Source organism: Cydia fagiglandana, chromosome 25 (genome assembly GCF_963556715.1).
Source record: "Cydia fagiglandana chromosome 25, ilCydFagi1.1, whole genome shotgun sequence".
NCBI classification, from domain to species: domain Eukaryota; kingdom Metazoa; phylum Arthropoda; class Insecta; order Lepidoptera; family Tortricidae; genus Cydia; species Cydia fagiglandana.
In genome coordinates, this window is record NC_085956.1 from 8,356,131 (window position 1) to 8,373,291 (window position 17,161).

At 37.6% G+C, this 17,161-nt stretch overlaps 2 protein-coding genes across 2 annotated transcripts in view; one reads left to right on the top strand and one right to left on the bottom strand.

The window, feature by feature from the left end:
• The window catches only part of LOC134677137 (dymeclin), a 30,784-nt gene extending 23,638 nt beyond the window's left edge, over positions 1–7,146 (bottom strand). The window contains exons 1-2 of the mRNA XM_063535595.1: positions 7,017–7,146; positions 248–391 (exon numbers count right to left, since the gene is read on the bottom strand). Of these exons, the coding sequence (XP_063391665.1) occupies positions 248–387 (140 nt within the window). The 5' untranslated portion in view covers positions 388–391; positions 7,017–7,146. The remainder of the gene's footprint in view (positions 1–247; positions 392–7,016) is intronic.
• Positions 7,147–7,453: 307 nt separating this feature from the next.
• On the top strand, positions 7,454–16,010 carry LOC134676981 (putative ATP-dependent RNA helicase TDRD12). Its single transcript, XM_063535355.1, has 3 exons — positions 7,454–7,797; positions 10,184–10,956; positions 11,105–16,010. The coding sequence occupies exons 1-3, from the start codon at positions 7,538–7,540 to the stop codon at positions 15,469–15,471; spliced, it is 5,400 nt and encodes a 1,799-aa protein (XP_063391425.1). The 5' UTR covers positions 7,454–7,537; the 3' UTR covers positions 15,472–16,010.
• The last annotated feature ends 1,151 nt before the right edge of the window (positions 16,011–17,161 follow it).

The window sequence follows — 17,161 nt, forward strand, 5'->3', positions numbered from 1 at the left end:
TAATTTTGGACACGGCGCGTATAGTACGTCGGTTCCTCACTCTGCGGCCCTGACCACCGGCAGCTTGGGCCCTGCCCCGCTGCCGGCGGCACCCTAGGTTAGGATTTTTATATTGTGTTTATATGTATTTTTTATTGTTTTGTAAGTGTTTTTATATTTTACTTTTATATTCATATTATAAAAACCCTAGCCTAAGAAAAATGATGAATAAAGAAAAATAATAAATGAATAATAAAATTAAACTTACACACTGCTAGGTGGGGTGATGTTGAATGACAACATCTGGTTCCAGAACGGGTCGTTCGGGCTGATGATGTCCGGAGACACGAAGCGCTCCAACAGCTCATTGTTAGACAACTCCCCGTAGCGGCTGATTGCCACCCCCATCTTTCTGAAATTACCAAATACGAATAATATTTTAAGATAATAAATAATACTGTTAATAGAGTGCTTGCTGCTCGCAGGCTTGCTGCCTGTGGCAAAAAAGAACTCTGGTAGATGTCGATAATAAATGTTACTCCTTCTAATAGATTTTGAGTTATTATATGCCATAAAATGATTACAAATTGATATCATAGATGTAGGGCATAATTGTTTTCCTTCGTATTTTCTTGGAAACATTCATATTTGTCATGCTACTTCAGTCAACCTCATAGACCGGGAGATAGTGACACATTTTACTGGGTCATTTGTACCAGTATGGCGGTTCGTCAGGGGTCTAAGCATGTAATGAAGGAAAGAAAAATGATGGTCATAGCGCTGGTACCGGCGGCCCAATCGCGTGGGCGTTAGTCGAACGTGTCGGATAAAATACGAGTGTCGAACGATTTGTTCCACAAAAATCCTCGTATTATTCGATAGTCCATAAAAAAGAAGTAGACGGTAGCGTAATGCCATACTTCTCCGGTGTGACTTACAGCCCGCCATACTGAGGCGAACACGTTAATTTAAAAACAACAATTCAATCATTTGTGCCAAGCTAATTGTTGCACAGGTGATCATCGTCGAGCAGCCATTCATGGACATCACCATGCCATACTTTTCGGATGGTTCCAAATGGCCGCCATACCGCCGCAAAGGAGTTAATTTTTTTTTTATTGCTAAACGATTTGTACCAGTATTGCATTTAAATTTTTGGAAAGTATTTGATAAAATGTGACCGTTATTATAATTGCCATACTTATAGTAGGGGGAAAAAGTGCTGCCATACTTGAAAAACTTATTTAATCGACACGTTTCAAAAATACGACTATGTATACGTAAAATATTTTTTTACAGCATGGCATCATCATATTCTGTTTGTTTGGATACAATTATACCTAAAAAAAAATATTTCAGATTATAACTACGGGGCGGACGACTGTGAGACTTAAGCCAAGACTTAAAACAAAAAACAATTTTTTGACGATTTGTACCAGTATGGCATTTGGATTTTTGGAAATTGTATGATGCAATGTGACCATTATTATTTTATTTATTTATTTATTTATTATTATTAACACACAGTACAGAACATATAATTGAACAGGTCCCTGCAAAACTGTATTTACAGTTTGCCTGCAGGTAAGAGTCTCTACATACACATGTATTTAAGTGAGTACTAATTTTAAATTATTATTAAATCTAAACACTTAGTGGCACTTGCACATGTGCAACTGTCACTTAAGTGTTTGCAATAGGTACAGTTTTAGGGCACTTTTAAATTTATTTTTATTTGGCTCATGCCGAATGTTCTCGGGTAGACTATTCAGGAGATACGGAACTCTTTTCCTAAGAGTTCTATCACCAAAATAGTTGCTAACCCGGGGGACTTCAAATTTTCGCGCAGTTACTGCCCTTGTTTTATGCTTATGTTCTATTAGTATTGAGTTGTGCTCTTCATTGCCATGGTTGTTAACTGCTAGAAGGAATTTGTGCTTTAAACTAACTGGTAGTATTTTGCAAATTTTGAATAGTTTATAATAATCGTTTTTACAGCTGTTTCTGGTTTTCTTATTTACGAGTAGTTTTAGGAATCTAATTTGTAGTGCTTCTAATTTATCTATGTATGATTTAAAAGTAAGACCATAGCAATGAAGTGCATAGCTCAATACAGATTCCACTATTGCAAAATATAAACATTTCAGTATGTTATTAGGTACTTTATAGCTTAAGTGATAAAATCTACCTAAGAGAATTCTTAATTTACTACAGATATGGTCTATATGTTGTTGCCAAGAGAATGCGGTATCTATTTTGACTCCCAGATATGTAACACAATCAACTTTTTCTATTGGTTTGCAATGACAAGCTTTTAATTTATCGTGGAAACAAGTAAAACTGTGGGTATACATAGGCAAAGGAGTTTCTACGGTGCATATATAAGGTGATTGTATAATGAGTAGTTTTGTCTTATCAGAATTCAATATAATGCCATTATCGTGTGACCATTTAACTATTGAATCTATGTCCTGTTGAACCAGATGACATATATCAGTGACATTGGTTCCGGCACGTAAGGTGCAAAGATCGTCAGCGAACATATATGCAGAACAATTTTGTATAGCTCCACACAAACTGTTAACATGCATGAGATAGCACACAGGCCCACATACCGAGCCTTGAGGTACTCCGCATTGCACCTGTGTTTCATCGCTTAGGTCGTCACCAATTTTGACGCGATATGATCGTGATGTGAGGTAGTCACGGAACCAACAGTTCAGTGGCTGCCCCACACCACACTCGTCCATTCCATTTAAAAGGGTATCTATTTCTAAGGTGTCGAATGCTTTTTTAAAATCATAAAATATCGCTACAACTATTTTTTTATCTCCTAAGTAAGTGTTTATTTCGTCAGTGAATTTGGATAGGAGAGTGGCGGTGCTTTTATTTTTTTGGAAACCATGTTGACTATCATTTAATATACTATGTTTTTGTAGAAAAGAGCTGGTTTGATTAATTATACATTTTTCGACTACTTTATCTATACTAGAGAGAATGGATATTGGTCTATAGTTGGAATATACTTTACGATCACCCTTTTTATGGATTGGACGAACTAACGATTCTTTAAGCTTGTTAGGATATTTGTGCTGAGCTACTGACAAGTTGATAAATTTAGCTATGACTGGACTAACTTTATCTACAATAAGCTTGAGGTCGGACATACGTACGAGATCACTTCCCGGTGCTTTATTTTTATCTACTTGGTTAATAATACGTTTTACATCTTTACTGTGCACGGGTTGCCATCTCATAGATACATCCGCCTTATTTACATAACTATTTCTATCTAACCATCTATCACTGCAACTATGTTTTATTTGCTCTATCTCATTTGAATTATATTTGCCACTTCTAATAGGGGGAAAAAGGGGCACCATACTTGAAATAAAAAAAAAATATTGTACACATTTGCCACCTCCTACAGGTATGGCATTATGAGATTTCCATTTATGATCACACAGAAAGTCTTGAAAAAAAATTACAAGACGGTACAAATCGTTTAGCAATAAAAAAAAATTAACTCCTTTGCGGCGGTATGGCGGCCATTTGGAACCATCCGAAAAGTATGGCATGGTGATGTCCATGAATGGCTGCTCGACGATGATCACCTGTGCAAAAATTAGCTTGGCACAAATGATTGAATTGTTGTGTTTAAATTAACGTGTTCGCCTCAGTATGGCGGGCTGTAAGTCACACCGGAGAAGTATGGCATTACGCTACCGTCTACTTCTTTTTTATGGACTATCGAATAATACGAGGATTTTTGTGGAACAAATCGTTCGACACACGTATTTTATCCGACACGTTCGACTAACGCCCACGCGATTGGGCCGCCGGTACCAGCGCTATGACCATCATTTTTATTTCGTTCATTACGGTGCGCCAAAGTTCATATAAAATTGCAAATTCGATTATTGAAACTCCGAAAATGTATCTCATACAATTTTACATCCTAATGATCACTATACATTTTCATTTTAAACAATACTCATTGGAACTTCGAATTCATTATATTCATAATGTCATTCTACATAAATATCTCTATTACTAAAATTGATGCATATATTATTACTCGACATATCGATTTCAACATATTTGATTTTATTTATAGCAGCATGCACCTGCAATGGTAAATTCTAAATAAGAAAAAAAAGACAAAAATAAACAGAAAAGTAGGTCAAGTCAGGTTAAAATCCTGCCAGAAAGGTGGGTTAGGTTAGGTTAGAACTGCGACCCTCACAGAACCGAAATGCTGCCAGAAAGGTGGGTTAGGTTAGATTAGAACTGCGACCCTCACAGAACCGAAATGCTGCCAGAAAGGTGAGTTAGGTTAGGTTAGAACTGCGACCCTCACAGAACCGAAATGCTGCCAGAAAGGTGGGTTAGGTTAGATTAGAACTGCGACCCTCACAGAACCGAAATGCTGCCAGAAAGGTGGGTTAGGTTAGGTTAGAACTGCGACCCTCACAGAACCGAAATGCTGCCAGAAAGGTGGGTTAGGTTAGGTTAGAACTGTGACCCTCACAGAACCGAAATGCTGCCAGACAGGTGGGTTAGGTTAGGTTAGAACTGCGACCGTCACAGAACCGAAATGCTGCCAGAATGGTGGGTTAGGTTAGGTTAGAACTGCGACCCTCACAAAACCGAAATGCTGCCAGAATGGTGGGTTAGGTTAGGTTAGAACTGCGCACCCCTCACAGAACCGAAATGCTGCCAGAAAGGTGGGCTAGGTTAGGTTAGAACTGCGAACCTCACAGAACCGAAATCCTGTGACCCTCACAGTGAGCGAGCGTAGCGAGAGCAAATGCTACCCCGCCTTAGTCTTCGAGAAATTCTTACAAATAACATTATGGGCACAGATACATTCTCAGTGACAATATTATGAGTAAAAAAAAACGGAATATGTATCGTTATGAATAATGTAGATAGTAGTACAAAAAACTATTAAAAAAATATATGAGAAACAATTTTCGGAGAAATGATGATTATGACTACAAAGCGGTATTATTAGAAATATTCGAATAATTAATTGTATATGAGCCAATATGGACCCCGTTCATTACGTACTTAGACCCCTGACGAACCGCCATACTGCTACAAATGACCCAGTAAAATGTGTCACTATCTCCCGGTCTATCAGTACTTTTTGTACCGAGACTGACTGAAAGACAATGTTCATAAATTTCCATGAAAATATGGAGGAAAATAATTATGCACTACATCTGTAAGTGTAACCATTATTTTAAACCAAAATGACCGTAGGGGTCATCCATTAATTACGTCACACGTTTAGGGGGAGGGAGGGGGTCAAGAAAATGTGACATAATGTGACATGGGGGAGGGGGGAGACACAAACTTTGTGACGTCACTTTAACTTCATCAGTAACCGAAAATTTATTTAAATTATTTAGTTCGCTGTACATTTAAATAACAAGTTTTTAAAACGAAAATAGTTTTTAATCGTTTAATTTTCTTTCTTAAGCAGTTTTGGGTTATAAAATTACTAATATTTATATCGTCAAAAATATTTTGATAAAATATTAATAATACTTAGGTACTTACTTAATTCGATTTGGCGATTTCGTAGAAAAAATGTGACGTCACACTAGGGGGGGAGGGGTTTGCCAAATGTGACCAAGTGTGACAAGGGGGGGGAGGGGTCAAAAAACCTAGAAATTGGTGTGACGTAATTAATGGATGACCCCATAGGATATGGAATGCATAATGCAATATGCTCCCGAAGTGAGCACTCATGTTTCACGGAAAAGCGCAACTACTCCGGAGTTAAATAATGAGAAATCCGAACCATCGTCCACACTGTTATCGGACAATTTATAAACTTTATTGCAAATAAATAGAGTCCAGAGTCCACTAATGGAAATAACGTTTATTTTTAAACAAATAAAACAGAAAGATGTGTAGATAGACACAATAGAGATTCTAAACTGGTCACGCCGGAAGATCAGCGCTGGCTCTCGGGTCTGTATTATGCTGAGGCGAACCCATTTCATGGTAAACTTTAACGCTTTCCAACTTTATTAATATTTGTAGTTTTTAGTTATACTCTTGTATGTAATCTTAGTTTTAAATTTATCACGAATAAAATGCTTGATTCTGATTCTGATTCTAAACTTATTACACGTCTTTTAGTATCATGGATTAAAACAGTACACAGTACACTATGCCCCTTTCCTTAACAAATTCAGTGCCGAAAACCCAACTATCGAGTATTTTATGATTTCGTTCCCAGGTTGGACGACTGGATCATGGTACTACAGCTATACATGACTACATTTTTGTGGCCTGGCGCGGATGTCTTGTATGGCTGGGTGGCAATAAATGTGTTAATCATGCTGCCATAAAAAACAGTTAAAATTTCATGGTCATGGAGCAATTACATTAAAATTGAGATAAAATCACTTCATCAAATGGATGACATCATAAGGGAGGATGAAAGATAAAACATTACAAAACAAGTCACAATTGATAAGTAATTATACTTGATATTAAATCAAAGCTATATATAGCATTATTCATAGGGATCTAGCTGTTTTATAGAAGAAAATAAAGTATTTTGAGGTTATAAGGTGATTTAAAAAAAATAAGAAAAATGCAAAAAAGCGATTAAAGTGTATTTTATATTGACTATGACTATTTGTTATTTGTATGATAAGTAACTTGGTTTTTGTACAAAAATAAACTGGTATGAATCATAGGCCGACAATGTTGTTCACCGTAAATAATCAAGCAATGATGATTGTGTACGATTGAACAGTAAATGGCCACAAAAAACTTGTCGATTACTCTGTCTGTACAGTCTGTACCACCTAAACCATAATCAACTCAATTTTACTTTCATTAAATACGTATTTAAAGCTAGTTAAGGACAGATTATAGAGAACATAGATTCTGTCGGCATTTGTAACAGGATTAATTGAATTCTTCGACGGATATTGAAAACATAAATACAAACATACAAAACAATGGAATTCTATGTCTATTACGACATCTGTAGATCCATAATTACTAACCTTAGTAACAGATGATGTCTCAGACAAATTTATTGAATACAAGAGTGCAATTTCTTCCTTTATATCGAGTTTTTCACAAAAGTTTCATCAATTATTTTCTTTGGCCACGAATTCACTGCCGATTTGTCAATTTTGTCAGATTGTGACACTGACGTTGAAATGGGTGCGTTCAGATGCGTTGATGATACCTCGATATCCCCGATTATGTTTCATGCACTGATACGCCTTGGACCGCCTTGTGGCCCTCATTTATGTATTTTCGGACTTAAACATAAGAATGATATAACAAATATGTTTAAATTAAGTTAAATCAGAATTTTTAAATTACGGTTTAAAAAAACCGGTGCTCATACAAAACAGTTTTTGCGCGATTTGGAACGTCTCTGTTTTTCTTTGAAAACGCTCACGAACGGACTGCTTTGCTTTGCAAGTTTGCATTGCAGATTGCTTTTTCTTTGCCGATAGTTTGCAAATAAATGTTTTTGTGGACCTAAATTATCTGCAGGATCATCTCCACAACCATGGAGCCTGATTGCTATCTTGTGGAAGTCGTCCACTATCTGAATCCCCATTTAATTTGGGTTCGTAATCCGTCGACGGACACCATGGAGCAAATTGGTGTTTACGGTGTTGTTCCTCTGGATAAGGAACTCATGCTGGATACTCAAGAGATAGAGACGAGGCGCAGCAACACCTGGATGCAGGCGGCGACCTATGTTATGATGAAAGTATTCATGGAAGCTACGGCAGTGTCGTTTCAGCCAATTTATATACATCGCAGGTAACTTTTTATCTTTATATTTTTACTGTTTGATATGTAGTAATTTAATCGGTTTTGAGTGTACTAAGGTTATCTCTGAGACTATAAAATAAGAGAAACGAGTATGCAGGGCCGTCCTAAACTACGTTGGGGCTCTTGGGCACATAAGAATTAGGGGCCTTTTTGGAAAGTAAAGAAAGCGAATCAAACTAACATTTTTCTACTATGATCTTCTGCTTATTATGGGTAATCAAATATATTATTACTGTCTGTCCTCCGAGGCCCCTTGAGGACCTGAGGCCCTGGGCACGGGCCCCGTGTGCCCTTATGGTAAAGACAGTACTGCATGTATGACATTGTAGAAGGTACTACTTGTTGCATAGAGAAAATAGGAAAGTGAGATAATAGGAAAAAATATTGAATAAAGACTCCTCTTAAACTGGAGTCATATACCTATATTGTTGATCATAACTTGAGTTGCTTAACTTCAAACTCGGGTAAATCCATCTGTCAGATTATGCGATTTTGGTATTAAGAAAACGTAATAGGGTAGATATTTGCTGAGAGGGTCCAATGGATTTACCCGAGTTTGAAGTTAAGCGACACACTTAGCCTTTGTTGTCATGTGGTATGAATAAATGTTTATTCTAAAAGTTTGCACAGAACATGTCAGGACTTGCAAAACAAATATGAGTCCTATTACCTGGTAGGCAGACATATGTGAAAATATAGGGAGATGTAGACAGAGATGTATCTATAACCATGTGTAGATCTTACTAAAGCCCATAACAGACGGAGCAATAATGTACCAAAAGATATATCTTGTGTGGTGCTTAGCTATACTATAAGATATCTTAGTATCTTAAAACTAAAGGATGGACCCTGCTGCAAACATATTTTGTATGAAACAACTAAATTGATTATTTCTGAAAGTATAATTTTGAGAAAGTAGTGCCCATACAAAAAAAATAACCAATAGCTATTATGACATACATACATACATATAATCACGCCTATTTCCCGGAGGGGTAGGCAGAGACCACGGATTTCCACTTGCTACGATCCTGACATACCTCTTTCGATTCCTGCACATTCATAACATTTCTCATACACACTCGCCGGTTTAGGGTGCTCTTGACCTGGCCTTTCTTCAGGATTTCCCCGATCTGATCAGAGAAAGTCCACTTCTACTTCTTCTTCTTCTTCTTTTTTCTTTTAAGAGCTATGAATCAACATCATACTAAAATTTCATGAGATTTCACTGAAACCAAATTTTCCCTATGTTTGCAGCAAACATAGGGAAAAGTTGGTAGGGGATCCTTTTTTTTCCTTTAATTGACAATTTTATTTTAAGAGACTGAATGTGTAGATCTGGATAATTTGCTTCATACTTACTTTCCTGACGTAACAACCAACCCAGTCTTTATGCAGGGTGCAGAAGTAAATCCATATCCATGCGGTAGCCATAAGTACCGCTGGAGAGACCAGATTGAGAAAGATCTCAATCTGATCTTGAAGATCTTTTTATTTCTTACTCTTTGTTTTTTGTTACTTCACGCCGCCAGATGGATGGATGAACTTTTATATTATTTTTATTTTTTAATATGGTCAGTTTACTGGTTCAGAGTTTCAGAAGACAGAGTACAGTGGAGAAGGTTGGAGGAGGCCTATGCCATAGCGATGTGACGAGTCCACTTTTTTTCAATTCGAATCATTCGAATCGATTCGGCCACTGATCCGAGTTGAAATTCGAACTGACTCGACTCGACGGTTTGCGTGGTTCGCGACAAGGTCACGGGCCGCGGAGCCGCAAACGAGTCAAGCGGCAGTTGTTGTAAACAGAACCTTCAGGGCACCGAATTAAGGTTTATTTTTCAATGGCTATACTAGCAGTGAACTCGACTCGGGATGGCGAATCAAGCGGCAGTTGTTGTAAAAAGGACCTTCAGGCTACGGAATTAAGGTTTATTTTTGAATGGTCATAGTACCAGTCAACTCGGATTGAGACAGCGAATCAAGCGGCAGTTGTTGTAAAAAGAACCTTCGGGCTATCGAATTAAGGTTTATTTTTGAATGGCCTTAGCGTAGCGTTGACTCGGCTCGGAGAGTTGGCGAATTGGCGATTCATGCGGATCGGATACCAAGTTACCAGTCAGTTTAGTGGCTGAGTTGATTCGGATTGCCAATAGTCTTCATTCGAATCAACTCATCTGTAGGTTGATTCGGATTATTCGAATCAGATAACTCGACTCGCCCATCGCTACTTTGCCAAAAGGCACGCCAAACTGCGGGTCATATTGTAGTTTACAAAAGAAAATGATAATATCAATTTAATAACCATTGTAACCAAGGATTAGAAATAAATGGCTAAATAATGTAAATTTATAATGCAACCCTTTGTTTTCAGAACCTCAATCTTCGACACAAACATACACAAATACGGCGAGCTTCTTATAGAGAAACAAGATGGTAGGAAAAGGAAACTCTCCAGCTATCTCAGAAAATCGGAAACTGCTCTATACGACGATGCTAATTTCCACCAACAACTCAGTTCAGGGCTCATTCAGACAAAACTAACTAAAACAGAAACAGACGAAGTGATGAAAGTTATCACTAGTAAATTAAAAGATAATGAATCTGTCGTTTCATTCAAGAAACAAACTGAAGTATACCAAGCTGCTAAAAAGCTAGAAGCACTAACTACAGAAAACTTGAACAAGCATAACAGCAGACTGAAGAAAAATATGACTAACAAAGACATTTTGAATGTCCTAGACAGGAAGTTTAAGGATTTAGAACTGTGCAAAGATCTTGATGATGAACCTCAAGGTAGAGCCACTAAAAAGGCCAAAACATCTGAAAGTAACTCTTCTTCACGTCTTGACAAACTGAAGAAATTAAGGGCTAAAACTAATGTTGCTAAATATGACGACTTTAATGATGCAAAGCCTGAGAATAATAAAGCTGATGATGACTTTAATGATGCAAAGCCTGAGAATAATAAAGCTTATGATGACTATAATGATTCAAAAGGTAGTTATAGTCAGAACAGTCATGGATATCAGATGAATGTTTCTGAGTCAAGAATGGCAGCATTACCGGATGAAGGCTCTATGACAAAAGAAAACGAGAGCATCGAGAGATTCCAGCCCAGAAGGGATTTCAAAAATAAGAAGTACAGTAAGTTATATAATTTTTAATATTTGTTTGTAGAATACTTATAAGCAATCTTGGGTCAAAATATATGACAAATAAAATAAACTCAGTTAATGAATTTGTCCTAAAATAGTAACCAAACAGCTTTTTTAACAAATCATTCTTCTTACAGAATCATCAACAAATAAACCACCTGAATATGATGTGAAAACACATATGCGAATAGCATACGCCCCGCCCGGCGTCAACAAGTCCAAACTCGCCCTCAAAATTGTACCGATCCAACAAGAAAGTGCTACTGAAACATATAAAGTTTATAAAGAAGACGCCAATGGAATGAAACCCACAGATCACACTAATATGATGAAACCCATAGATGACATGTACGGTGAGGTCGACTCTGGTGTTAACATCACTATCACAAATAAAGATGTTTTGAAAAAATACAATGATTTAAATGAGAGCAAATCTGAAGGTACAGAAAAACAAAATATTTTTTCCAAATACAATGATACTGTCAAAGGCGAAGTTAGAGGTGTAACAGAGCAGAATAATGAAGAAAAAGCCAGGTCTGACGTTTCCTCAAGCGATGGTAGTGCTTTAACATCCAAGCTCCTTCAAAGGAGGCTTAATATTGTAAAAGTTATGAAGCAAAACAGTTCATCATCCAATACCACAAGCAGTTCGGGAAATGTAAAAAAGAACGAAGGCAGTTCAACTAACACAACAAGCAAGGACTCTGATGATGATGAAGTGAATGAACTCATTGAAAAATATACCGCTAGTCTCAAAGCTAATGCTGAAATTGCCGAAAAAAAAGAGGATAAGACAGTTGATTTAGTTACCAAGAAAAATAATGTCAACCCATTTCAAAATGTAGACCCAAATCTGTCTGTGTTTGTAGATAAATTAGTTAAACCTGTACTCATGGTCCATACTAAAAACAATTCTCGAATTGAGCCGTTGGTTGCATTAAGTGATATTCCGTTTAATGCTCATGTGCATAATGTGCTTAGAAATATGAATATTGACCAAGCCATGACTATGCAATCTGTGTCGTGGATAAGCGTCCTCAGAGGGTTCAGTACTTTCCTTATTGGACCACAAGCGTGTGGAAAAACCATGGGATATTTACCATCAATATGCCGACTTATATCGGATTTTGATAACGATATTGTGAACAGTGTCGGGCCTACTTGTATAATAGTGGCTGCCACTGCCCAATCCGTCTCTGATATTGAACGTAAGTGTAGGATGCTTCTCGGTACTAAAGAAACGATTTTCCCCTGCTATGCTGGCATGGACTTGTTGAAAATCACCACGTCTTTGTTAAATGGGTGCAATCTTTTCATTTGCACGCCCTGCGTTCTAGTCAGGTTGCTGCTACAAACCGATTTTGGTATAGATCTGCGTCGTTTGACCACTTTCGTACTCGACGATTGCGAGAGGCTGGAAGAGGTCTACAAAAGTGAAATAAAAATAGCATTATCCAAAATTAAGCACATGCTGAAAGCAAGAGTCAACAAAGAAGTGAAAGTTCAGTACATATTGGCCTCGAGAGTGTGGTGTGATTTAATGGAACCACTGGCCAAAAAAGCACCAAATACAGTAGTTTGCATAGGTGCTTTCCAAGAATGTGTGCTTTATTCCAAAGCCAACACTACCATTGACTTTGTAAAGCCTGAAAACAAGATTGCAAAAGTGCTGGAGTTTGTGCAAAAAATGGACAAAAAGAAGAAAACCGTTGTAGTCTGTCGAACAGATGAAGAAGTTATTGAACTTGAAAAGGTTTTAAAAGAAAAGCATGCAGTGGTGTACGCTTGCAATAATGAAATGACGGTTGAAGATCTGAGGAATTTTAATATAACATGGGACCAGTATGCCGACCCTACAATTGGTCCCATCCTCGTGTGTTGCGATGGGAATTTGAGCCATATGAATATCACAGATGCTCACAACCTGGTTCACTATTCCATGCCAGAACTGTTCTCTAGGTTCTGCAAGCGCTTCTCTGTGCTAAACGATAATTATCCTTCTATATTTAAAGACGAAAACGAGAGTGTGTCTATAAGGATTATTATCGAAGAGAGCAACGCTGAACAGCTTCCGAAAATCTGCAACTTCATCAAACGATGCACAAAAGAATTCCCTCCAGATTTGGACGTCATCTGCAAGGAGATTTTGACCAAAAAGGACATGGTTAAAGCCGCTAATCTCGTGCCTATCTGTGGGAATCTGCTGGCTTTGGGAGAATGCCCAGACTTCTGGTATTGCAGGGAAAGACATATGAGTTCGGAAATTCACGATGAACCCAAAGAATGGATGCCAACTGACGGTGTAATCACTTTTAGGATTTTGCACTACCAGACTGCAGTTACTTATTCTGTTCGTTTACTATCAAACATTAAGAAAGGCGGCACCAAAAAGTACCCACAAACCTACAGTACGCTCTCCTTCAAGATGGGGACATACTTTAGCCAGGAAAGTAATAAGAAACTTCTCGGCGTTCCAAAGGTCGGTGATGTCTGCGCAGTGGCGATAAACCAAGACTTCTACATAAGATGTCAAGTCGTCGACATCATAAATAAATACAGAAACGGTCTTCCAAACCATGTGTTAATAAAACTCATGGATGAAGAAAAATTGGAAACTACGCGGGATATTTACCTGTACCATCTACCAAAAGAATTTAGAGATGTTGAAACTTACGTAGCTGAAGTGAGCTTGGCAGGTGTTCTGCCAAAAGACAAGGATATAACGTTCTCGGAACTGGCTAAAAACCATATCAAGAAAGGCTTGGAAAACAATGAAAGCTTGTATATGAGAGGCAAAGTTGTCCTAACGATTGGCAACCGAATATTCGTCGACAACATTGATGTGTGCCAAGAATTAACATCCATGAACGAGGTAGTGGTCAAAAACAACTTCAAGGAATTGTTGTCAACGCATTCTGAAGTGTTCCCTGATCATATAAAGAAAATAAAGAGCTGTCTATTCGCCGAGGAAGAAATAACTACGGAGAACACAGATTTTGAACAAGTTGAAGACGTAAAGCCAGTAAAAGAACCGCCTAAAGTACAATGGGCACATTTAAATCGTGAAGACTTGTCTTTGGTCTATTTTACATCAGCAGTTGATCCGAGCACGTTTTTCGTACGTTTGGTCAAATTTAAAGACACCATGGATTCCCTCTGTAAAGATATCAAGAAGTACACAGAAGGTAATCCTGAACCACTGAAAGAGGTTAAAGAGAAAGACGTGGTTTTGGCTAAATTTCCGGACAATAAATGCTACGAGCGAGCTCGAGTTGACTGCATTGAGGGTAATAAAGCGAAATGCTTTTTCGTCGATTATGGAGACTGGAGGGAAGTGCCTTTAAAGGATTTGACGGAAATCCCTGATAAATTTGTGCATCGCTTACCTTTCCAAGCGATCGAATGCAGACTTTTGGGTGTTAAACCTGTGGGCGACGCATGGACAGACTTTAGCACCAACTGGCTTTGCGACCAATGCGACGTTGAAGACGACCAAGACTTGAAAGGACTTTATGTCCAATACTACTCGACTGACCAACCCAAGTTTACCGGCGGAAACAAATATGCAGTAGCATTGATAGACACTAACAACGATAGTGACGTTGTATACAACACACAAATGATCAACCTTAATTTGGCTGCTCCAGATGATGAAGAAATTGAGATACTCAAAAACATTAATTTCAAAAGGCCCGAGAAAGGTGTTGAATCTGATGATGAAGACTGGAGTAATGATGCATACGATAAATCAGCTAGGCTTTCTAATGAGCCTATCAGATCAGTGCCTTTAGTAGAAGACAGTGACACAGATAGCGATAGGTGGAGCGTCAACATGCCAGACGACATCGTTAATACTTTTAAACCTGGCGCGAAATCCCTAGAAATGGCTAAAATAAAATCAGACACCTCTTCAATAGCGAGTTCCAACAAAATCGACAATGATTCAATTACAAGTGAATTTGAAGTCGTGAAAAAGCTACAAATTAAAGAATTAGACTCTGACGATCTATCTACTTCAGAGAGCGCAAGTGTAACTGAGAAATCAGAATTAATAAAAGAAGCAAACGAAGGTAGAAAACCGAAATTACTGTGGAGACAAAATAAAACATCAGTGACAATAAAAATAATGTTAGTAGGGGCTGAAAATTATGAATTGAAAATACAAGAAAGAGAATTACAGTTCTCAGCAGACATATATGACACAATTTACAATTTCAAGATAAATCTATATGGTATAGTTGATAAAACTAAATCAACACATGCTTACAAAGGTCAGTATATACTTGTTAAACTTATCAAGGCCATGCATAAAACCTGGTTGACTTTGACGAAGGAAACATCTTTAACTAAATGGATTGTCTATGATCATGATTCCATAGACACATCGTCAGAAGAGGAGGATGCATTACACGACTCTATTGCCAAAGTTATAGAAAATAATTATCGTGACGATTCGGATAGCGATTCGTGTTGTGATGATGTGAATTACAAATATCCTAGTTAGACGGTAGTACCACCTACCGTCTGTAGTACCACCTACCGGTGTAAATGTGATGTATACTTAATTAAAACCTTAATATTGCTTTGCTAATCCAAGATAATATAACAAACTTATGTATTTGCAATAAGGATTACCAATCATCAGAGGGGGCTTAAAGCAAGGATATTGGAAAGAAACAAAAGATAGCGCGCCGCGTGAATGTTGCGGCGCGACGGAAGATTTGGCGATTTCGCGGGTTTTATAAAGTGTCATTCTGAACTTGCTATGTAAACAAACCGCCATATTGAAATTGTCTCTTTGATGAAATATCTGGGAGACAGAGCTTTGCTCGGAAAACATATAAAAACTCAAAAATGCGCATTTTCCCAGAGATAAGACTTAGCTAGATCGATTTATCGCCCCCGAAAACCCCCATATAGCTAATTTCATCGAAATCGTTAGGGCCGTTTCCGAGATCCCCAAAATATATATCTGTGGCCCTAGTGAAAAAGGGTACAAGTCTCGCGCAGCTTAGGTGTAAAAGGGCATAAGTGTTACTTGGAACTTACGTCCTTTTACGACTGCGTTGTCCTATACTTGTACCCTTATTCACTAGGGTCACAGATATACATATAAATAAATAAGTAAACAAGAATTGCTCGTTTAAAGGTATTAGATACATTTACTTGTGACTTTTGTTTACATAGTTAGCAAGTTCCATAGAATGACACTGTAGTACCTATATTGTCCAAGGGATGGAAGGCACTCATTTCTGACGAGGTAGTGCTCGAAAGCATTGAGAGCGCCAATAGTCCGAGGCTGAAATTATGCCTTTCATCCGAGTTAAACACTCTACTTTTCATTTCGAATACGAGGAAAGTAAAATGCAAGTCGTCGGCCTAAGTCGCAAACCTCGTAACTCCTCCGGGCGAGTTACGAGATTTGCGGATACATATAAGCATTGTTGTCCAAGGTAGCAATTACTAATTTCCTTGAAATGGAGTTACGAGGTTTACGACTTAGGTCGACGAAGTGTTTTTTTAATCATGACTAAGTATGAATTTTTATAGTAGTTTTTGAGGGTACTTTCAATTAATAATTTAGGCAAAAGTATAGTTATTTTTGGAATGGGGAGTCAAATATCAGAATGGAAATTGTATCACAAATCGATTTAAAACCAAATTTCAAATGCTTATCGTAATAAAAAATCGTACTTGAAACCTAAAATTAAACTTTAAAAAAAAACTTGAAACTTAAAAAATCTCTAGTGCAGAAACGTATCATTTTCTGCACACCTTTTAGAACAAAAATTATCCTCTTTCAGAGCATGACAAATGTAATAGTTATTTGTTTTACAAGGGGGCAAAGTTGTGCTAATATTGAGAATCTTGAGCGTTGCGAGGGTTTCAAAGCATGAGGGTTAAACAAAATTTGCCCCTGAGTGAAACACAAAAATTTTCACCACACCTACCTGAAGCAAATATTAAATGTCAAATCCAAATGAATGTTATTAAATATTTATCATTCAAAAGTCAATTCTACCAGCAAACCTAAGAAAACAACTCAAAATTTGAATTTGATTACTTTGCCACACATGTGAATATAATGCAACTTTGCTATCAGTTTTTGAAATGCAAAGTAAGCCTTTCCGAGCTGGTGTGGTGAAAACGTTTTTTAATTTCTCATGCTCTGAAAGAGGGTCATTGTTGTTCTA